We start from the raw sequence: 24692 nt of genomic DNA, 5'->3' as shown, positions 1-24692 counted from the left end.
AAAGTAACGTACTCAGAATATAATTAGAATATATATTGATAAATCACATGAGGGAAACTTTTTTACTTAATTCACTGTTGGTAGTTAGCAGTTTTCCTTCTGATTCTTTTGTTAATATGTTTTGTGGAAAATAAGCTTATCATTTAAATGAAGTTCTTTCAGTGTATGCTTGATAAATTTAAGGCAAATGTTGAAAAGTGGAAATGACTTCCTTTGTCAATGGTGGGACACATTAATGCAATCAAAATGGTGATGTTTCTAAAATTATTACATCTTTTTCAGAACCTTCCAATTTATTTGCCTCTTTCCTTTTTTAAACAGTTATACAAAATTATTTGGTTATTTCTTTAAGCCTTGTATTTCGAAAGCTTACATGCAAAACCCCACTGTGGCTGGGGGACTGGGCTTACCAGTGTTTAAATACTATTATTGGGCGGCAAATGCCAGGGCTCTGGCTTTTTGGCTGTAGGAATCTCCAGCTCAGACATGATTGGATCCATTATGGACTAAGTTGGAGGCCTTTTCTCTCCCAGGTTCCTCTCTTCCAGTGTTGCTTTCAACAAAAAAGAAATCTATTAGGGCTGTTGTAGGCAACAATTTATACTTGAGCCGCACTTTGGATTCTTAATCGGATAAGGTGTTTTACTAAAGCTCCATCAACGTCTATCTATACTCCAATTTTACACAACAACTTATTTCAGCTGGATGGGGCATTCTCTGTCTGGATGGACAAACGTTTACAGTGTATTGGGGACTTTTATGTAGATGGGAGATTTGTCTCTTTCAACCAGCTCTAAGAATCCATATGTTCAATAACAAGCCTCAATGGCTGGTGTGGTTGCAGCTAAGAAGGTTCTCCACCATGTTTCAAACACTGACTATCAGAGATGCTTTATATTATTACAATGAAAAGTTTGTATAGCTATGACCCAAGTTGGGGTCCATTTTGGACCATCTTAAGTGACCCTCGGTGCCCTTTTAGTTTCCTTCTTTATTCTCTTTCTGTCTCTCTCTCTCTCTCTCTTTTTTATTTATACTTAATGGGTGTTTGTGTTAGGGTCGGGTGTTGGTGGAGTTTGTGTTTTGTATTGTTGCTTTTTGTATCGATTTCTGTATTCTAAATATGTATTTCTAATATTTGTATTCCACTACATCCCAACCCAGGTTATAAGGTAGAGAGAGGTTTAATTGGAAGTTAGAAGATATCGCTAACTTGGCTAATTGTGAGAACAAAAAACTTACAGTGTCAAGTTACTAGATGAAGAGCCGTTTGGGAGCCGATTCTTATTTGTGAGCCGAGCCAAGTGAACTGACTCACTAAAAAGAGCCGGAATACCAGAGACGCTATAAATGAGCTATATAATGTCCTATTAGGACTTTGGGAACGCTCACCACTGTTTGCATTACATGTCGAACGGAGTACCGCGTTCGGAACTTCAATACCCATAACCGACTGAGAGAACCAATGAAGTCTCTCTATACTCGCAGGCCTGTTCTCTTCAACAGCAGCCTGTCCAATCAGAATCGTTGCTGTTCACCCGGCTGCGCATGCTCATAACGCCCGACCGTTCATGCGGCTGGTCCGTGGGTTTCTCTGGAGGTCACAGTGAAGCAGAGCGCGGGTGAGTTGGAGACTTTTAACCCAGAATTGTTATAGATATACTTCTTATGTATTGGTTAGCCGTGTTCACATTTTTGTCCTGCGTTTCTGTTCCGCCCTGTTTTTTCCTAAAGCTGAGCTGGGAATGACAGAACTGCGATTGCGTGTTCGTTGCAACAGCAGTAGGTTAGCTAGTTAACCAACGTTGGTACCTAATGTTAGCTAACTAGTATTAGTTGAGTTTGAGTTTTAGTTGCAGCTAAATAATTTTTTCCCTGTCATTTTTTTTTATTAAGAAGGCATAATATCCTCCCTAGCTTTCTTCCTAACGTGCAGTTTACTGTCTATCTCTCTAGACCGGGACAAAGTAGCCTTCATGCTCCGCATTAACGTTACAGCACACAAGGCCTCTAAATGGTGCTCACATTTGTCACACTTGACGTTTCTCTCCTTGAACAGTTGACAGTGTTTTGTAGAGATAACATGACTGGACACGCATATTTCCCTTAATGTTCCTGTTTGATTCTCGAGACACGTGTAAGCAGCACATTTCTAAGCTCCTGAGAGAGGCTCATCCAAGATCAGCTCGCACTTCGGCCTCTCTGGAAACTGCATGATGCAATCTCTTCTTTTCCTTCACATCACACTGTAATATCGTGTGAAAATTAAAGTCTCTTTTCTTTTCAGAGCTGTCACTCTGTTGCCATGGCAAAGCTGTTCGAGTCGATTGGAAAATTGGGATTGGCCTTGGCCATAGGAGGGGGTGTGGTTAACTCTGCCCTTTTTAATGGTAAGTGGATTTTCAATTGAATCATTGGCTCTTTTTTCAGACCTGTGCTGTTTCAGTTGCTTACGTGTGGATTAAGAGCCTTTGGTTCAGCACCATGACGTTACTGTGCTCACCTTGCTGTGTGTAGGCAATAAGACACGTTCCTCCTCTGTATTATCACACATTCTCTGTAAGAAGTTGTACTCACGAGTCACGATAAATGACACATGTGAAAAAAGGCCTGTAGAGGCTGGTGAGCACGGCCATGCCAGGAGGATCATGGGGTTGCGCACCCTCTGGAAAGGGACTTATTGTTGCTGTTAATTGACCTCCCCCATAAGTTTAATGCTTTATATGTGCCTTTCTGCCCTGGTGTTTAATAAAGAACACTTCTTGTGGTGGAATCATGGCCTCTCCAGTGTCTTACTCTACACTGACACTGCAGTATTACATGTTAACCCCTTACATGCTGAGGACATGACCTCCTGATCCAGACTCCCATTCCTCTTTCCTGTAATTTCAGTGTGAATCAGAATCCTAAACACTGTATCAGGGAGGCCCTCTAAGCCTGCTGAGTGTTTTCTTTCAGTGATTGGGGGGGATTCAAAGATTATGGGAAAACAGAACGTTTGTCTTTTAAATGGCATGGTATGATGAATTCTGCTTAATTTGGCCAGGGATATGAACTATTAAGGTACAAAAGGTCAGTTTTGATTTCAAGTTTACTTGTTTAGGAAATACCCAATCATTTTTATGTAATTACTGGAAAATGAAACTGGCAAAACCTGATGTTTTAATTTCTGGTCTATGCTGTTTGATTTTGATAACCTGTACTCTGTGTGTGTCCTGCAGTTGATGCTGGCCACAGGGCAGTCATCTTTGACCGGTTTCGAGGAGTTCAGGATGCCGTGGTTGGGGAAGGAACACATTTCCTGATACCCTGGGTACAAAAACCAATCATTTTCGACTGCAGGTCCCGTCCACGCAACGTGCCTGTCGTCACTGGAAGCAAAGGTAACTACTGTCAGAAAGAGACTGAGGTTCATGATCTTGACCTTGAGGGGTCCAGTCATGGTCTTGTGTACCCCTATAGTTTATAAGAGAATGTCCTTGCTCAACTCCATTTTGGTCATTAAGAATTTGTGGATAATTATTATGTAGTTATATTTTATTACAATTGCTTAATGGCTTTGGCATGGTGTTGATTTATAGCTGCAAAGCTGTTGTAAGCTGATTTGCTTGTAAAATTAACAGAAGATGCATCATTTAAAAAATGTGCACCAGGATATTTGTATTTTGTTTGTGTGTGAGGGAAGTACAGTATATAGTCAGATATTAGATTTTAAAAACCCCTGTTTTTTGCTGATTTTTGAAGTGAAAGGTTAGCACAGCCTCTACAGGGAACTTTAAATATGGCATTTCCTGCTAATTTTAGTGTAGAGCACGTGTTAGCACGCTTAGAAAATCAGCAAACCATGCAATTTGACCAGGGGTGTTCAAACTTGCATATAATTGTATGTAACATGCGCAGTGTTGATGGGCACACACTCAAGTTTAAGGTGGTTCTTTCTAATCTTTCTGTATCCCAACTTTGATTACGCTCAATTAATACTATATTCCCCTTTATCTTTTTTTTTCCTTCAGATCTACAGAATGTTAACATTACGTTGAGAATTCTGTTCAGGCCAGTAGCAACTCAGCTGCCGAGGATTTTCACCAGCATTGGTGAAGACTACGATGAAAGAGTGCTCCCCTCCATCACCACTGAAGTGCTGAAGGCTGTTGTGGTGAGTCGTAGTAATGTTCAGTTTAATTAGTTTACTAAAGTGTTTGTGATTTGTTTTTTTACTGTCCATTTAAAATAATTAAACTCTAAACAATTAATTGACTCATAATTGAACTATTCTTATATTTTCCATATACAGTATATCATCTGATGTGTGATGCTTCTAAGTACTAAAGGATGCAGAATGCACAAATACATGATAGAAAAAAAAGATACACATCAGTAAAGTTTCAGTTACATTTATGAATCAGTTTGACCGTTTTACTAAGAAGAATGATTTGTTAATGAGTAGTGTAACAATTTACAAGTATATAAACCTGTTGCTGTTTCTCTGTGTGTGTGTTTGTGTGACCCCAGGCCAGGTTTGATGCAGGAGAACTGATCACTCAGAGAGAGCTGGTGTCCAGGCAGGTCAGCGAAGATCTGACTGAGAGAGCATCCACATTTGGCCTTATTCTTGACGACGTCTCCTTGGTAACCCTTCCTTCTCCTCTATGTCTTGTTTACTTCTTTCGCACTCCACAGTCATTGCAAGCTGAAAGATTAGAACATCTAAAGTAATTCTTCGTTCTTCTCTCCAGACACATCTGACGTTCGGCAAGGAGTTCACAGAGGCTGTTGAAATGAAACAGGTGGCCCAGCAAGAAGCTGAAAGAGCAAGATTCATTGTAGAGAAGGTAAGGCAGAGCTTTAACCTGAGAACATTATCCTATTTAAGGTCTGTTTCACTTGCGAACCTTACTAAGTTTTCTGCAAGTATCGCTTTTTTGCACGTACAGTTACAGTCCACGTCTCTTTCTGCGCTCTCGTCTCACACCATTATATATTTATCAGGAATTGATAAATGTGATTCCTCCTGTTCCTCAGGGATTCCTCAACTGTGATTGTTTTTTTTGCCACAATCCTGATACAAATTATCTGAGTATCTGTCAATATGGAGTTCAATCTGATATACAGCCCTGTACAAAAGCCCTGGACAAATAACATGCTCTGTTGATTTTCTAGGTGAAAATAAGTGAACACATCCTCTACAGAGAACACACTTCTGCAAATTTTAGTCCACATTTACTGTTTATTTGCTGAATGTAACATTTTAGGGAGAAAAGAAAAAAAAAGTGACATACCAAATTTATGGCATGTTTTAATATATTAAATTCAGCAAATAAACAATAATTGTGCTCAAATATGCAGAAAATTGCCATATTTACATTATTACTGTAGAGGATGTGTTAACTTAATTTAACTTAGGAAAATTAATAAAACATGTAATTTAACCAGCAGTATCCAAACTTTTGCCTAAGACTGTAGCTGCACACACTAAACTTGGTAAAACCAATTTAAGTTGACATGAAACATTTTAGCAAGTGACACTGTGCTAATTGGTGTTTTCCCCCCCCCCACAAGTTGTGGATGATGTCAATTTATGTCACCTTACAGCAGTGGTGTGATTGAAGCATAAAATTGCCTTAAGATTGGACCAGAATTTGATCAGGCTTAATTTAGCCTGTAGTGTGTTAATAAAATATGCCTTGACTGGCTCTAATTTGTAGTTTTTACTAGAGCTGGCACAATCCAGTACCAGGTATCAGTATCGAGCCAGTACTGTATGATGTAATGTTAGCTGTGTATTTCCTTTGGGGTAGTAGAGTGACTGAGTAGTTTGAGCATGATTGTAGGAAAGCCTACTTTTAATCTGTAATCTTAGTACTTCAATTACAAGCTTGGTATTTAAAAAATTAACAAAAAAACAAAACTATCTTTCAGCCAATACTCAAGGTTTCAATGTTGGTATCAGTATTGGAAAAGGAAAAAGTGATCAAGCTGATTTAAGTGTCTCTTTCACAGGCGGAGCAGCAGAAGCAGGCAGCTATCATCTCGGCAGCGGGCGACTCGCAGGCTGCTCTGCTGATCGCTAACTCTCTGGCTGAGGCAGGAGATGGCCTAGTAGAGCTGAGGAAGCTGGAGGCGGCTGAAGACATCGCTTTCCAGCTCAGCCGCTCACGCAACGTCACCTACCTGCCCTCAGGACAGGGCACACTGCTGCAGCTGCCTCAGTGAGACACAGCCACACAAACACAGACACACACTCACATGCACGGCCTCTCTGCCAAAGCTATGGCTGCCTGATGAGGAACGCATGAAGGAACTGACCCACATCTGAAAAGGCTACATGCAACTTGTTGAGAAATGGCCAAGTCTCTTGTTTTTTTGTTTTTTTTTGTGTTGCTGGCTCTGGCTCTCTATGGCTGAAATTATGGACTGCCTCAGAGTGTCTACAGCAGTCGGAGAGGGGAGGTGGTTGTTGTGAGGGTGGTCCGACAGCGTCTGTGTGTGTTTGTGTTTAATGGTGAAATATAACATGTTATATGACTGTATAATGGCTAAAGCACTAGAGTCTGATTGAAACAGTGTAACCCCAAAATTGCATATTGATTGCACTGGGGCCTTTTAGATATTAAAATGAAATATAGTTGAAGTCCAGATACAGTTTGGCACAATCAGGTTTCATCCTGATTATCTTCAAACTCCTGCAAGTGAGAAGTTGTTAGCCATCTGTCATATTTCTCTCTACATTGACTAGCCTGACCATGTTGCTGTTTTGTTTGTATTGTTTTTCTTATTGTATAACTGAAGAGGAGTATGGATTGCCCTTGCATTCCACAACCGATAAACTAATAATTATCAATAAAACCATTTCTGTTCAAGAGAAATAAAACTGTGTCAAATTAATAAATTGTAAAAATACCAGAGCTCCAAGGCTGACGGCTGTTTAAAGAGGTGGGAGAACAGATACCTGGGCTAAAGCTAGGCCAAAAATCACACAATAGGTTTTTTCTATATTTGATAATAATAATTATTGGTATGCATTTCCCTATGCTAAAACATAAATCTGAAGGACATGCTTACTCTGGTGAAAGTACAAAATGATCAAATATAAATAAAAGTTTACATTTTGAGGACATTGTACTGGGTTTTACTTTCAACATGTGACACATTGCAAACTTTTAAAAGTCAACAAAAATAAGAATAAGTCAGTAAAGTTGCCGCAGGGGTTGTGTGGCTGTTTCATTGTTCTAAATATCAGCAGTGGTAATGGTTTGCAAACTGCTGTCACACTTGTTTGTGCTGTTGCAGTAGAACTTCTAGACTTTTTCCTTTCCTAGTGTATGAAAGCAGCGATTGTTCCAAGTTTGTTTAAAGTTCAAGCCTTTGTTGCCAGATTGAGGAACAGAATGGCATAATCATTTTATCAAAAATACATAACACATGCATCAGTGCTAATAATACAGTTGATGTTGATGATTATTGTTATAGTTCTATCGTCAAGCTGTACATTTTATTCTTTCTCCTTATCTAACACTTCTGACACTTCTGAATTATTACCAAACACTTAATGAGGTTATAATGAGCACCTTAGAACAGTACCCTGCAGGGCTACAGGACCAGGACTGGAAACATTAATCTATATAATGTGTTGCTTTAACTGCAACATTATCAAAATTTACTCATATGAAGATGAAGTGTTATTTTTATTAATGAGTAATAATCACCAATGACAATGTAAATATGTTTGGCATTTGCTTTGTGTAAGATAAAGTTACAATTTCTGAAGCAACACTGTACATCTAGCAAACTGTGAAACCAAATTCTTGGTGGCTGAATGGCAGGTGTCAGTTACAAGACAAATGTATTTTTTAATGCCTTAAACAAACGAGACCATCTAGAGAGGAGTTGCAGTCATGCATACCTTGCGGGCAATGCTTGTTGCACTTCACCCTCTGGCTATGTTTGGCCCATTGTTCTGAATGACTCTCCTCTATTTGTAATGTGCATTAATTTCTTCAGCCAGTAGATGGCCTCAGCACCCATTCCAATTACACAACCACACACCTGAGACACTACAGGTCACCTCATCTCTGTCCTTATATCCTTTTTAGCATGTATATATTTTTTTCATTAAATGGCCTGTAAATTTGTATTAATAAGCATTTTTCATCACAGTGATCATATGAATATTTAAAATTGCATACAAACGTTTGAACGCCTCCAGTTAGTTAACATATTTGGTTGATTTCCTAAGTGAAAATAAGTTAACACACCCTCTACAGGGAACGAACTTAAATATCTGCAAATTGTAGTGCGCAATTTCTGTTTATTTGCTGAGTTTAACATATTGAAAAAAATATACAGTGTCCCATACGTTTTGCACAGGCCATAATTTGTTTAGTTTATTTCCCAATATGTTAAATTCAGGAAATAAACAGTATTTGTGCCTTAAAATGTGCAGAAGTGTGTTCTCTGTAGAAGATGTATTAGAAAATCAACAAAATGTAATATGACCAGGGGTGGCCAAACTTTTGCATTCAATTGTATTTATAAGATGTTGAAGAGGATAATGAGGATAAGAATGTTTAGATGCTGGAAATGTATTTTGAACTGTTAAAGCTTACTGGAGCTGTTTTTATTTTAATTTATATATATATATATATATATATATATATATATATATATATATATATATATATATATATATATGTATGTATATATATATATATATATATATATATATATATATATATATATATATATATATATGTATATGTGTGTGTGTGTGTATGTATGTATATATATATATATATATATATATATATATGTGTGTGTATGTATTATATCTATGGGAAAACATCTATATATGGGGGAAAATTTATATATATATATATATATAAATTTTCCCCCATATATAGATGTTTTCCCATAGATAGAGCTTCATTTTTTTAGTCTGCTTCAATTGAGCTGTCCCAACACAATACTTCATAGCACAGGATGTCAGTGTCTCTTTCCTGTTTGGCACAAGCTTACACACCACACACACCTTTGTGGGTGCATTACTCAGACTGAAAGAATTTCAGTTTGAGACAAATACATAATTGTATTGACATTAAATCACCAAAACTGCATCTTTGTGAAGCTGTGGACATGATGACTAAATGCACACTCAGGCCTTTATATCAGAGCATGTTCCTTATAGTTCAATATCAGTAATAAAAGAAAGCAAAATTGAATAAATCAAAGTCAAAAGTTTTAGACAATAACCCAGATAAATATAAAGGATAAACACAAAAAGAAAGGTAGAGACGCAGTATGGTACAAAAGTCAGAGACCACCCTTCCTTTATTTAAAGGGCCTGTATCTTATATTTTTCCCCTGTGGTCCACTTATGGCAAGTATGTGGTTTTATATACCAAAAACAGTGATACTTAATTCATATATAAATAAATTTATGTACATACACACACACACACACATATATATATATATATATATATATATATAAACCTCAAACGCTAGAGGGAGCTCCCGAGCAAGTCCAAAATGAATGATGCAGCATTTTGAGTAAAATCATAGTTTAAAAATGCTTACACATTTTTAATGTAAAACAATACATTCAGTATCTGAACACACAACAGCATAAAAACATTTTAACACTGCTGTTATATTTTTGATCGCTTTTAAACTTGAGTTATAGGAGTTTAGAAAGGTGCCTCATGTACGTTGATGACGCCTGTGAGTGCCAACAGCCAATGAGCTGCTCCGCTTGCCAACCGATCAGCACTCAGTAGCAGTAATGCTAGCGTCCTGCTGCCCAAAACCCATTTTGCTGTAGAAAAAAGAAAATATGTAGGTAAGCATTCTTTGCATTTTTAGTGAAACACATCCTTCTACTTTCTTTTTACTTTAATTTTTCGTTTTTAGCCATTGAGCTCCTTTCACTCCCACTCATTGAGGACTGGCTTGCGGGCACCCTCTGGTGATTTGCAGTCATGTTTTTGATATAACAGGGAAACAGGAGGTGGTCAGGCTCCTCATAAACTGACTCTGGTGACACGTCCGCCAGTGGCAACGTTTTGCAGACCGAAGGGGTGAGCGGAATGATCCATCAAGAGATCCATTTTCCCAACTTTGGCTCTCAACTGCAGTAGTAAAATAAACCAGATGTTGATTTTTTGGGAGCCATGGATGCCAAATGTCCTGTTAAATTTCATACGAACTCAGTGTCATACAACAAAAAAGACTACAGAGTGTCCCCCTGACTTTTTCCACCCTAAACAAACTGCTAAATCTCTCCTCTGACAGTGATCGATTTTCACCGTCACCAGTCACCACGCCATTATTTTCAGTGATGGCGTCTGTGAACATGTCAGATCTTATGAGAGCAGCTTATTACACACCTTTAAATTCTGGTTCATTAGGTGGTAAAAATCGTTTGAAACAGGCTGTTTTAGAGGATGAAGGTGTGCGTCTGTCTGATCAACAGGTTTCAGATTGGTTAGCTGGTGAGGACGCATACACGCTTCACAAACCCATATGGCATAATTACAAAAGAAACAGGGTTATAGTATACAGTATTGACTCAATTCCAAGCCGATCTTGTTGATATGAACGCATATTCTAAGGAAAACGATGGTTATAAATATATGGTGACATGTATTGACGTATTTAGCAAAAAAAAAGGTGGGCGATGTTGTGAGAATTTATAAAGTCAGGGGTCCATTTGCAAAGGGTTACTAGGAGAACTATACACATGAATTTTTCACATGAATTTCAGAGTGTATCCCTCATCAACCACCTGTTTATAAATTGAAAGATTATGTTGGTGATGTTATACAAGGTAGTTTCTACGAAGAAGAGTTGCAAAAAATAAATGTGCCTGGAGATAAAACATTCAAAGTTGAAAAGATTTTAGAGAAGACAGAACAGGGTAAAAAAAAATATAGTTTTGGTGAAATGGCTGGGATGGCCTCCCAAATTCAACAGTTGGATTCCTGAAAAGGATGTGGTGGATATACAAAAGCCTTAAAAGATGTGTCGCTTTTGTGAATGCATTCATTACAACAAATGACAAACATGGGTGACAATGGTTTTTGCATTACTTTGCCATGCAATTCATCGATGTCGGTATACCCCGACAATCAAATTTCTAATTACAGAACAAAACTGGCAAAACCAGTTGGTTTAAAAGGTGACTGGGAAGTGGGTGTTTTAGAGTTTCAGTACCCGTGGACGTGGAAAACATTTGATGAAGATGACGCAACATTTATGGTGATCGATAAAAATGCTTTAAAAATAACAAAAATAAAATTACCTATTGGATATTATAAAGACATACCCATGTTGATTGATGAGATCAATTTTAAACTGTCATCAGATTCAGTATTTATTGATTACGATCAAATAAGGCACAAGGTTTTTATCAAGACAAGACCTGGCTGCTACATTTTACTACATATTTACTACTACATTTTAGACCTGTAAAACAACCAACTGGGTTTTAAAATGGATGCATTCAATGCACACGCTATGGACCCTGAACGCTATGTTTCTTACTACCAAAATCAAGCGGGCGGTATCATGCCTGGTTATGCAGGTAGTCCAGCTATGTACGAAGCCGGATTTGGCGGAATGTTTAGAAATTTGTTCCGCATGGCAATACCATTGTTCAAAACAGGGTTTAATATAGCTAAACCACATCTAAAAACAGCTGCTAAAAACATTGTAAGCGATATTGTCAGCGGTGGTCTTACACAAGTAATGCGAAACAACCAGGATGGATCAGGCATGCTAGTAATGGCACGAACATTTGTTAAACGACCCCCTGGAAAGAGGCGTGGTTGACCTGCTAAGAAAACCAAGCATGAGTTGAAAAAACACATAGATTCAAAAAGGAAAAGAAAGGGGAACCAGACCAAACGAACACCACGAAGAAAGGCTATCAGTACTATTTTCTGAACATGGCTCTACTTCATCGCATGTCTGAAGAATGTATAAAGTCGGAACTAGACTTGTTCACAGTGCCTTTAACACAAACATCACTATCGAGAAAAACACTATCAAGAAAAACACTTATGTAGAAATTCCACTGCTTTCAGCAATATCAGACACAGCCCCTTTGGAATTTTTTATAGCCGGCCATGGTGAAGATTATACGGATCTGAATAACATTCTCTTGTTCCTTCGTGTTAAAAGCACAAAACCTGATGGAAGTGACATCGATGACGGTGCTGCTGTGGGGTTGATAAACTATCCAGGAGCCACAGTATTTTCACAGGTCGATGTGTCCCTAGGTGATCAACTAATATCCAATACCTACCCATACCGTAGTATCATAGAATGTCTTGCGAATTATGGTCGGGATACCTTGGAAACAGCTTTTTCTGCTGGACTCTTTTATCTGGACACTGCTGGACATATAGATGAGACAAACCCCATTAGAAACAATCTACGCTTGGCAAAGAGGGCTGCATTTACAAATGCTAGTAATGTGGTAGAACTGCTGGCACCGATTCATAGCGACATATTTTTTCAGGAGAAATTGATGCTTAACAGTGTTGACATAGAAAATACGCATGACCCGTAGTAAGGACGAATTCTGTTTAATGCAACATGATGCGTTAGCTTACAAAGTAAACATTCTCTCGGCATCTTTATTTGTCAAAAAAAGTGTCTGTATCACCAGCTGTAAGGCGAGGTCATGCTCAGGCATTGCTGTCAGCAACAGCTAAATACCCAATTGACAGTTTGTGTAAAAAATTTCTCTATACCAGCAGGGACGAGAGTTTCTAATCAAGAGAATTTGTTCTTGGGAACACTACCAAAGTCTATGATAATAGCAATGGTTGACGATGCTTTCACAGGCGCATACAATAAAAACCCATTTGCATTCAAACATTATGATTTAGACTTTGCTTCAACTACTTGTGGCCAATACTGCATGTTCAGTCAGGACAAATGTTTAATGTGTAGTTTGTAAACCCACCCCACTTTGTTGTTGTGGTTAAAATAAAACAGACAAAAATCTATTTCAGCATTGTGTCATTTATTTACAAAATACAACACAGTATTCAACATCAGTATTCAGCACATCGTTAACAAAATAATACAATTCTAAAACACATAAACAAATATGTACACAACATTGTGAACAATCAAGATACACAGACACACAAACACACACAAAAAAAAGAAGACTTAGAAGTTTAGCCATTTACTTCTGTCAGTAATGGGTGTTTTAAACTTTGGGGTTTCACCGTTGCTATCGGACGATCGTGAAATGTCCCCCCTAGGCGCAGCATAACCAGCAGACTTTTTGTTTAAGAAAACAATTTTTTGTCTTACATGCTTGATTGGTATGGTAGAAAGAGGTATGTTTAAAACAGCAAAAGCCTCTAGAAACTCATCCCAACCTGGCGGTCTACGATCATCGCTAACCCTGTGCGGTGCTGTGAAACTTTTCACTATGTCCAGAATATGCGACCCTGGGACTGGACTTCCATGCAAGACAAATTCACCAAATTCATTCCAGGATGACATCTTTTGATTTAGACATTTTATCTAAAACATACTGAACATTCCTCTTGCTTCGTGAGGGTACATTTCTAAAAACATCAGTGATTACGTCATTTTTGTCATCAGTCTGATCAATGACATTTACATCCTTATTAACATTATCTGCAGGTGGTAATGACAATTAAAGTGTTGGTCTCCATATCACCCTGTTTAGCAATGGTTAAATATCTCTGCAAAACAGCGGCATAAAGCTTGGCTTTCTCATGAGCGTCAAGATCATTCCTACCCAAAATATTTCTAATAGACACATCTAAGTCATTTTCTACAATTTGTCTGATAGTTCCCCGCGAGTTCTCGCTCTTTAACTTATCCAACTGGTGTTGTGCTACCAAAAACATTCTCTTCAAAAACATAACTTCAGTTTTGTTTGTTTGTTATCAAGCTTGTTATAAACGGTATTGCGATGCTTAGCAATGGTAGAAGAAAACCCCCTTTCTGATTAAGCACTTTCCTTTTTTTGTGAAACTCTGCCCCTTTTATCAGCAAATATTTTTATGGCCGTCTTCTTCTTCTTTAACATACAATGTTGCATTGGTGTAAGAGGTATGTTACCAGTAAGCACATTAAGAGCTGTTTCACACAGGGTTAAGATGAGTTCATCAGATGCAGCCTGCAAAATAACACGTCTCTGTGATGGTTTAGCATTAAATAAAAGTTTAAGAAGTGGTAAGTTTCTATATAGCCAGTCAGACATATTGATCTATCTGCGTTTTTTCTGAATATATACACAACAGGATCGTTTGAAAGCAGATCCGTTCTGAGACGAAAGTCTTCAGGAGTCTTTGCTTTATAATCAATCATGAGGTGGCCGAATGGTTGCTTACAGTATTTTGAAAACACTCCATTAAAATTTTGTATTACCAGGGTACATTTGTCTACCTAATACACCAACCTGATTAGTATCTCTAGGGTTCTTAAATAATATGAGGTAGTTTGTGTTTAAACTAATAGTCCTACTAGATTTTCCTTGAAAAAACATTCTGTATTAGGTAAATGGCACTTAAATTTCGGTGATGTACATATTGTGTAAATACCTTTTCCACCTCAGAATTATTCCCGGCATCTTTCAATAATTAACAAATTATTTCTGTTAGGCGATAGTAGGGCATCATTTAGCATTGTTGGTACCCCTTGAACAAAATTAATATTTCTTATTTTCAACATTTCATCATAAGGGGGTTGTCAGCAATTATAAATGTACAATATGTTTTCTTTTTTCGGTGAAACCAACTCATCAGCACGTTTTACGAAACATTTTACGAAAAATGTTTTTCCAGAATTTGATGGTCCACTTATTACGCAGGAAAAAGGGTGTTGTAATCTAAAATCAAAACCATCAACTTCGCGTACACCGCGATAGTCTCGGATGCCTTTAGTATCCATAAGGGAGTGTTGAAAAATCAGACAGCAGAACCCATTTGTTGTACACAACTTTGAAACGTTTCACAACTGACTTGTTTTTCAGAGTGAGGTTCTTTTTATTTCTCACAATACTGTCTGCACGAGCAAGTATGTGACGACTATTATCACGATGAACTACATAATGGTCAACAAGGCCAATGAGAGTGTCGAGTCTAATAACTTTAGAAATTTCAGAATTAAGTGTGATTCCTTTTGCTTTCATGCATGTTTTACCGCCGGCTGTACGATAACCATATGTCTTGGGACCTCTTGAGCAAAATTCTGTAATGTAATCGACACCACCAATCTCGTCAGTCAAATCCCCTAAATAGGGCCCCTAAATAGGGCACAAAAATACACAAAAATAACGCTGTCAGTGTCGCTGTACAACAGTCTGTCACCTAATTTATCCATCAGATTGTACAGTTCTAAACGAGCGTGTGCAGTTGTAAAAGCACCGAGAAACACATTAATGTCACGTGTTGGGCAACTGTCTCCGGCAGAATAGCACCACTGAATCAGTGCTGTGCTGTCAAACACAAAAGAAAAATGTTTAACATTGTATCCATCACCAAAGATGTGTTGTGAAAACTGTTCAGGGTCAGTTAACAGTTCAGACACTGGCAAGTTTTCCCTCATTGAAAAACGGCCCCACAAGCTATTTAACAGCAATTTGTTGATAGATCGTCGTGCTTGGTTAATAACAATAACACTAATCCTGTCAGGGTTCAACTGAATCTTTTCTTTCTCAAAATAATCCCTGATGTACTCTGCCCTCTCTTCCTCAGTGATGGCTTGTACTGGATAACCACTGGCCTCCTGCTTGTACTGTAAAAATGTCTTTACGTAATCACAGAACAACGTCTCTGAACTGTCTGGAAAATGCCAAACCTCATGGATTTTTGCCACCACCTACCCCTGCTCAACAGCCTTCATCAGTTCAGTACTAACCCAGGTCCCTGTGATAAATTTATCTTTATCACTGTGTGTGCAAGTTTGAAGCTGGTTTTCCTGCTCAGCACAAGTACGACAGAGTGGGAACATTAACTTACCATTACAGTGGTATGGTAAAACAGGGTGTAGGAGTTTTCTAGGTGGATGTACAGTTGCTTTAACTAGACCGTAGTACTCCTCAAGAGGTCGAAAATTTTTGAAAAATATTTGAGGGTGACCTATGGGGTATTTCTGTCTAGATTGACAGAATGGATACAAACTAGTAAAGTCCAAATATCTGATTTTCTCACCCTTCTTTGCCTTGTAATACAATTTGTATGCATTGGTTCTACCACCAAAAAGTGCGTCTCTTGGTTCCAGTCTTTCGGGGCCTGTATAGTTAGACATAAATGTCATAACACACAAATCTTCCCTCTTAGCGCGCGCCCACTGACATTCCCACATTACTTCCACATGTAGTTTGTATGCACAAACAAGCATCTCTACCTTGGCGTCAAACTGTTTCCTCAGTTCACCATATAACACCTTTGACATTGGGTGGGCCTGGTTCAGACTGTAGCGACATTCATGACCATGATGCATGCAAGCATTACATTCTAAAGCTTTACGTACAACATCTTTTTCATAATACCCGTCAACATAAAATGCACCAAACTTCATTTCTCCATGAGAAAGTGCGTGGTGTACATCGACATCTCTTGTACTTTTAACATACTCAAGCCATTCAATAGAAACATTTGAGAATGTCTTGTGTTGGTTAATGTACGTGTTATGTGTCAGCACTAATGTGTCTTTGGGTAGAAAACGTGTTTTTTACGCAGCCATGCAACATGATGCTAGTGTTGTACAGTTAAACGGATCCAACTTTGTACATTGAATGAACTCGTTACGATACTTAATACACGCTTCGCGTAGTAAAACGACATCATTCTGGCCATAAATGTATAATTCCTTTTGGAAGTCAAACACACCACCAGAGACTGTGTTGTACCACTCACTGTTTTCTGTCTTTGTCACCCATAGTGTCATAACCGTAAAAACACTTGTCAGGATACTTGCCCACATAGCTTACATTTTTCTTTAGATTAAATTTGTGTGGAAAGCACCCTCTCCAAACATGTTAGATTTAACGCTGACGCTGTTTTAGCCAATCGCATTGGAATGAATGAGTATGGGTCTATGTAGCGTTGTTTGAATGCTTTGTCATACATGGAGATCAGCCTGCACCCCATCACGGTAATTTTGACAGCTATCCCCACTTTAGAAAATATTCCAGTAACAGGAAATTGTCAAATCCAGCAGCATTGTGCGCCAAACATGTGTACCCCGGTATGTAGGTCTTCTAAATTCTTTAACAAGACGCTTTATACAGTCAGACCCTTCAGCTGTGAACTCTCTACCGTCACATGTAATAGCACAGACAAAATTAGCCTCATATTTACCGTTTTCAAATCGTGTCTCAAAGTCAAAAAATATGTATGAATTGCAGGGTTCTTTTAATTTGATTGGTTGTATGTAACATTCATGTGTGGTGTCCGATATTAACTCTTCTCCACAATGAACACAATGTCCTGACACACATCTGTGGGGTTTTGGCTTTGTTAAACTAACATAATAACGGCGGCCACATTTTTTACAATACTTGGTCAGATCACATGAGGACGCCATTACTCCTGTTGTAGGTTGTTGTTTCTGTTTCTTATGTTGAATATAACAGTATTCGGACTTGCAGTAGCGTGAACAGTCGTCGCATTATTTGAAATGTCTGGGGTTCTTGTAACACAACACATCTTGACACACATCGCAACTGTATTTACAACTATGATCTCTGGCACTGGTGTAACCCTTATAACAAAACTCACATACATATGGGACGCCCATGAATGCTTTCAAATTTTTTACCAAGTAATAATGGTTGTCATGAAGATACAGAAACACAGTCTTGGTGTGTTTTGTCTTTTGTTTGATACTTCTCTAAATTACCTGAACTAGCTATGTGGAAAACAACTATTTTAACACCATACTTGTATTCGAAACAGCCAATATCATTAAACCCAACCCTGTGGTGACGTGTGTAGCCAGCATTTGTCTGTATTTGTTCGGCTATGGGTTCTAATGTGTTGTGGGGTGCTTGTGGATTTTGAAAATGAGCGAGGCAGACTGCAAAACACAGGTTATTTGAGATTTTTGTTGGGCAGAAAAGATTCAGTCTATTCCTATCAAGTACCTGATTGTGTGTAAGGTCACGCACCTTACGACGAACACCACCGCTTTTGCTCATCACAATGGAAACAGTCAAAACCAAACTATCGTCTGTTTTAATGCTACTGTTACTCTGTATAACCCGTTCAATAGCGTCTGAAAATCTGTCAACACTGTAACCATCACTTGAAGATAACAAAGCATTTACGTCAGATGTTAAACTACTACCTCTTAGCTTGATATCAATAACACTGCCATCACCACCCAACACTCTGGAGAAAGATACAATGTCTGACAACATACTGTGTATATAGGTTGCATATGAAGCCATATCTGTAGATGGAGCATTACGTAAGTTCAAAGTCCTGTGTAACACAACGCTGTTAAATCTACTTCTAGGCACCACAGTATAATCATCAACAACCCCCCCATTTCTTACTAACTGTGCAATATCATATATATAATGATAAACCAAAGTTAGGAGCCATTAGATCAAGTGATGGGGAACTATGTGTTTGCATGCCAGCGCCTGTCTGTTCTGTGTTTATGTGTTGTGTATTATTTTGTGTGTCACTTTCTAGGGATGCTATAGCCATCACAATTTCATCGTTTAGACTATGTATTTGCTCGATGGTGAACATGTCCCAAGCTTCATATATAGGGTCATTATACACAAAATTGCGGCAACTATCACCGATTCTACAACGTTTTGTTGGTGTGGATTGTGCTGTATGACTTGTATTTGGCGACCAATTGTCAAGTGTAATTTGTAAACTAGCAAGTACGTTATGTAAGGTGTCGGTGTCTTGCTGTTCATTAATAAGTTCATCAATACCAGTCACATACTCATCATTTAGACACTGCAATTGTTCAAGGGGTGACAACTGCCCCCAACACTTACTAACATACTGGTTGTTGTCTGACTCCCAAGACCTATTAGATGCCATTTTATATGTTTAATTTAGAGATTTTACCATTACGTATTTAAAACAACGCTAACGTGTTTACGTTCAAGTTTTGCGCTGATGAGTTAGTTTATTTAAAACTACTGAACACAATACAAACCAGCCGTGACAATGTCAACACAACAATACAAAACAACCTTAAACAATAAAAATAAATAAAAAACAATACAAAACCCAAGCCTTAACCAATAACAAAAAATGACTATCTGGAAGATGGTCCAGGAACAGGAATCCATGGTGATAGTTTTAACTGTAAGAATCTATTTAAATTAAATAATAGTTCTCTTGTTACTTTATCATATTCAGCCTTGTCTTTTATCAATTTAGTATGTGTGTTAAGATCACCAACTATTTTCTGAATAATTATGTCACGCTCCTGAACCGCTTTTTCTAATTTAGAAATTTCTTCATTTAGTTTCACCTTGTCTTTATCACACCGACGAAGAAGAGCGGCTTGTCTACGTTGTTCAATTGACAGTCTTTTTATCTCTTGATTAAGCTGCCCCAATGTTATATTTTCCCCAGAATTATTACATATGGCACAGCGGCCTACCTGGTCTTGGGCTTCATGTTCTTGATTTGACCGCAAATCAGTGTCTCTTGGTTTATTTAGAGTTCCAACTTTTGGTACAGCCGCTGTAGTTTTGTCCTCGTTTTCTGAAAAATTGTTGATGTGCCAGTTGTTTAAAAAGTCTTCAGACCAGCTGGCTACATCCAGATCAGGATCAACTCTGGGTAACACCGTATTCGCACACACCAAATCTGTAGACAGATCAAGTAAAAATACATTTACATATAGTCACTAATGTTAAAATATTGTAAATAGTGTTTAATTTGTATTTTCTTACCAGTTGATTTCTGGATTTCCTCAAGTTCCTTGTTCTTTTGACCCCGCGATGATTCACCTGGGCTGCTTGTAGCGCTGGGGTTAAATCCAACCAATTCGAAATCGTTATGTACTGCAACACGGCGTTCAATTGCTTTAGACATACTTGGGGCAGCGTCAAATCCAGGTGGTGTTAGGAGACCAACCGACTCAACCAAACGGTTCAAACCTGCTACAGAAAACAAATAGTCTGAATTAGTATATCATTTTGCTACAAAATCAAAAATCAAAACATAAACTTTGTCTCACCAAGAGGGTTTTCACAAACCGATGCGCTACCAGTTTCTTTAGAAATGCAAGAAATATTTTTTAATGAACATCAAGAGCTGCAAATAAATAAACAAGTAAGTAAATAATGCTATAAACAAACAGTGACATACCATCAAACAGTTGCTATAAACCTTCAATCAAAAAAACTCATAGTAAGTTTGATGGCATAAGAATTCCTGTTCTAAAATGTCAAGCATCATGTAGTTCCTCTTCTATGGTTTTAAACTGAGTAGGTAATGACAGTGATTTGTGTGACAGAGGATTGGATCCTCTTTAAGCAGATACAGAACTCTGCTCACTCTGTGCACAAGCCATCATGTTGGAACAGGGACTTCCCCAAACCATTGCCAGAAAGTAGCAGTAGTCTAGGATGTCATTGCATGGTATTGCTATAAGATTGCCCTTACTAGAATTAAGGGGCTGAACCCAAACTATGGAAAAATGGTACATACTTACAAAGAAAGCTGGCGTCCACACAGCAAAGCCGTTGACGGTATATGGGCGAATGCAGGTCTTTTTCACTCAAGGCACTCCCCTTACTATGACCTGTTGAATACCTTTGTGTTTGATTGGTTTGGTTGGGTAGCTGTAATGATGGTGTCATGAGACAAAACCCCCTAAGCCGATCCGCCCACCCGACACACACACACACACACACACACACACACACACACACACACACACACACAATGCTGTCTTACCTGTTTTAAAGTTGAAATTAGGCCTAAAAGTGTATTAAAACACTTTTTTAAAAAACATCTATATGGTCTTACAAGTTTTAAAGTTTAAAGTTGCAATTAGGTCTAAAAGTGTATTAAACTCTTGTTTAAAACTTCTATCACACACACAAAGTCGTCTTACTAGTTTTTAAAGTTGAAATTAGACGTTTATTTGTATTAAACACTTTATAAAAACTCTTATAAGACCATATGGGGGTGATGAGGGAGGTGAGGGTGTGTGTGTGGGTGGGTAAAGTGGAGAGAGGGTACCTTGTCAAAGTGTCCAATCTGTCCATCACAGAACCACAAATCAGATGGGTTATAAATCAGAAGGGTCATAAATCAGGTCATAAATCATACATTTGAAAAACAGTATAGGATACTTACTACTTATGTAAATGATTTGGTATTCGTGACATCACAAAACAATTTTTCAGCTTTGCATCCATATATGGACTGAATGGAGTGGAGAACAAATTCTATGTTCTGAAATTTTAACTATGTTTACATATAACATTAAATGCTTTTATTTAAAAAAAAAACAAAGAAAATTCACATTTCTATTATATGGGCCCTTAAATTTTCAAAACTGCCACTAAGTACAAATTATTAATTTTTCCATTAGATATATGATAATCCACTTGCAAAAGGACATAGAAAGTCAAAGGAAAATAAGTGAAAAAACAGGAGTTTAAAAAACTGGAGCTCAAAAAATTATTGAAAGATACAGAGAAGATGAGACTCCTAACAACCATGCAAGACCTGGTAGACCACCAACACATCACCATCAGATAAACAGTAATTAAAGCTTTTATCTTTGAAAGAGAGGAGACAATCAAGCTCTTGCTTCAGATCTGAAAAAAAAGTCCGAAAGGATATATGGCTGTCAAGTAGTCCTTACTGAGAAAAGGAAAAAGAGCATTTGAACTAGAACTAGAACACTGGACATCTGGTCTGACTTTGTCTTGAGAGGTAAAAAATGCAAGCCACTTCTAAGTCTGAACTTCAGAGGTGTGGAAAATATCCCTGCAAATTTCTTTGAAAAACTGAAAGCAAGTCTCCTGAAAACAATAAAAGCAGTAATAAAGACAAAGAGTGCACACCCTCAGTACTGAAAAAGAACTGATGTTATATTTAGTTGTTGAGGCTTCTGTGTAATTTCCTGATGCTAAAAATGAATAACCCGAATGAATAAGCCGTTTTTACTGAAAATTAAATAAATGAAAAGTGGTCTCTGGCTTTTGTACAGTACTGTACGTTTTACCAGGTATATTTGCAGAATCTTTTTTTTGATGAATGATTACCCAATGACACCAAAAACTGCCTATTCACACACACACACACACACACACACACACACGCACACACGCACGCACGCACGCACGCACGCACGCACCACAAAGGGTCAACAGCAGATTGACTGTATATCAGCCATTACAGATATACAGGCAGTAAGGTGCTGTCTGGAATATCACTGCTATTCTTTCTTAGAATGCTGCAGTTCTTGTTTTTTTCTCATGGGGAAATCAGAGCATTCTTAAGGAAGGACAGACTTCACTTATCACACTGAACAGCTGGGGGCAGATATTTGCTTAAGGTTTCCTTTGATGAAATCAGAAACAAAACTCCATCCAGGTGTCTAAATCTCCTTCCTTCTACATGAGTAATCTCTACTCTACCCGAGCTTATGTTTATAACATTGCCTTCAATAACAGGCTAATGGTGCAGACGTGGTTGACGCTGGTCAGGAAAATTGGTCAGTAACATTTTTTCACCATGATGTACAGTCATACTACAGTATCTGAAAACAGAAGCCCATTGACAAGAATGTTCTTTCACAAAGTGTCTCATATGGCTTTCATACTTGGCTTTTCAACTTTGTTGAAAGTGTATTTCTTAAAATATTTTGAACTGTCACAAAGTATGACTGATATTTCAAAAATAATCTTTAAAAAAAACTCAAGCAATTTTAGATTCATGGATGTAGCTTCCCTAAATACTACCTACACCATGTTGTGTAGGCCAAAAAAAAAGTTTTTCACAAGTCCACTTCACAACTTTCACAAGTCCTTAAGGGCTTTTAGTCTAAATGTTGTAATCGTTTTTCATCTACATTGTATGTAGGTTGAGTTCAGGTAAGGTGAAACCTTAGGCATTACTTAAATGAATAATCTAAAATGTCAAGCATCATGTAATTTCCTCTTCTTTGGTTTTAAACTGAGTAGGTAATGACTCAACAGTGATTTGTGTGACAGGGGGTTGGATCCTCTTTAAGCAGATACAGTTCCAACAAGCCATCTTGTTGGAACAGGAACTTCCCCAAACCATTGCCGCAAAGTAGCAGTAGTCTAGAATGTCATTGTATGGTATTGCAATAAGATAGCCCTTACTAGAATTAAGGGGCTGACCCAAAACCATGGAAAACATCGCCAGACCATTATTTCTCACAAACCAACCTTTACAATTAGCACTATTTGGCATCCGCCAAACCACATAACCTCTGCTTCAGTGTTCAGTGGCGAGCAATGCTTGGCATTGTGCATGATGATAGGCTTGTATGTGCCTGCTTGGTAACTGCGGTTACCACAGAATCCCAATCCATAAAGCTCCTAAGGAATAACAAATGAACAGCACAGTTCTTGTGCTGAAGTTGCCTCCAGAAGCAGTGTGGAAGTCTGCAGTGAGTGTTGCAACTGAGGACAGATGATTTGAAAAACCTACCTCAGCTGATCTGTTGTTGCTGCTAGATGTTTCCACTTCACCAAAACAGCACTTACAGTTGACCAGGGCAGCTCTAGCAAGGCAAAAATTAGATGAACTAGCTGGCATTCTATGACAGGGTTATGGCATAAGTCACTGCGCTTTGTGACCTACTGCAAATGTAGCTTTATTCTTGATTTTATGTACACTATAGCATTGGAAGTTGCTAATATAGCCTAATCACTTAATTAGCAGGGTGTCTACATAATTTTGACAATGTAGTGTATATCAGCATAGAAATGCAGATTAGCACTAATTTAAATGAAAGTGACATCCCTCAAGCTGCAGATGAGTGGTTTTGATGGACTATTCAAATGGCACAAATTCACAAGGGGATGTTTTTTAATTACTTGGGATAGTCTTGAGGAATAGTGGGTTGGTTGCTGAAAAAAGTACCCAGTAACCTATATTATTCACCACATTCTTCGTTACTGGAGTATTTGGCTAAAATATGTATAGCAACATGCAGATCAGAGTGAATTTGAACAATTTGAGAAAAGCTTCTATGACAATGGGCAAACAAAAAGTCTCTATTTAAAACAAGCCTCTTTAATGAATGTTTTATATGAGTTTGTGTTTTAATATTGACATATAATGCATTAGATATCATGACTATGACAGTTTTGCATATAATGTGCTGTATGTAGGCTAAAGCCCCCAGTATCTCACTCTACTGATCTACACCTTCATGAAAACTCACTCTACTAATCTACACCTTTATAAGAACTCAATCTACTGAACTACACCTTTATAGAAACTCTACTGATCTACACCTTCATAAGAACTAACTCTATTGATCTACACCTCTATAAGAACTCACTCTATTGATTTACACCTCTATAAGAACTCACTCTATTGATCTACACCTTTAACTGAATTCCCTCTATCCCTATACACCTTTATAAGAACTCACTCTATTGATCTACACCTTTAACTGAATTCCCTCTATCCCTATACACCTTTATAGGAACTCAC

At 37.9% G+C, this 24692-nt stretch overlaps 2 protein-coding genes across 3 annotated transcripts; one reads left to right on the top strand and one right to left on the bottom strand.

Moving 5' to 3' along the window:
• The first annotated feature begins 1522 nt into the window (after positions 1–1522).
• Positions 1523–6905, top strand: phb (prohibitin). Its single transcript, XM_036589963.1, has 7 exons — positions 1523–1622; positions 2288–2390; positions 3222–3383; positions 4014–4156; positions 4513–4629; positions 4737–4832; positions 6001–6905. The coding sequence occupies exons 2-7, from the start codon at positions 2306–2308 to the stop codon at positions 6211–6213; spliced, it is 816 nt and encodes a 271-aa protein (XP_036445856.1). The 5' UTR covers positions 1523–1622; positions 2288–2305; the 3' UTR covers positions 6214–6905.
• Positions 6906–13025: 6120 nt separating this feature from the next.
• LOC118820978 lies at positions 13026–20899 on the bottom strand. 2 transcript variants are annotated; one of them, XM_036589350.1, is made up of 3 exons: positions 20695–20899; positions 19931–20140; positions 13026–19844 (listed from the first exon to the last, which is right to left on the bottom strand). In XM_036589350.1, exons 1-3 carry the CDS (start codon positions 20840–20842, stop codon positions 19285–19287), a joined length of 918 nt encoding a protein of 305 aa, XP_036445243.1. In that variant the 5' UTR covers positions 20843–20899; the 3' UTR covers positions 13026–19284. The 2 variants fall into 2 exon arrangements, with proteins under 2 accessions (XP_036445243.1, XP_036445244.1); XM_036589351.1 differs by having other exon boundaries at positions 19931–20137.
• Positions 20900–24692: the final 3793 nt, after the last annotated feature.

This window comes from Colossoma macropomum, unplaced genomic scaffold, assembly GCF_904425465.1.
Source record: "Colossoma macropomum unplaced genomic scaffold, Colossoma_macropomum, whole genome shotgun sequence".
In the NCBI taxonomy this organism is placed as follows: domain Eukaryota; kingdom Metazoa; phylum Chordata; class Actinopteri; order Characiformes; family Serrasalmidae; genus Colossoma; species Colossoma macropomum.
The sequence above is the reverse complement of the archived record's forward strand: the minus strand, read 5'-3'. Positions and strand labels throughout refer to the sequence as shown.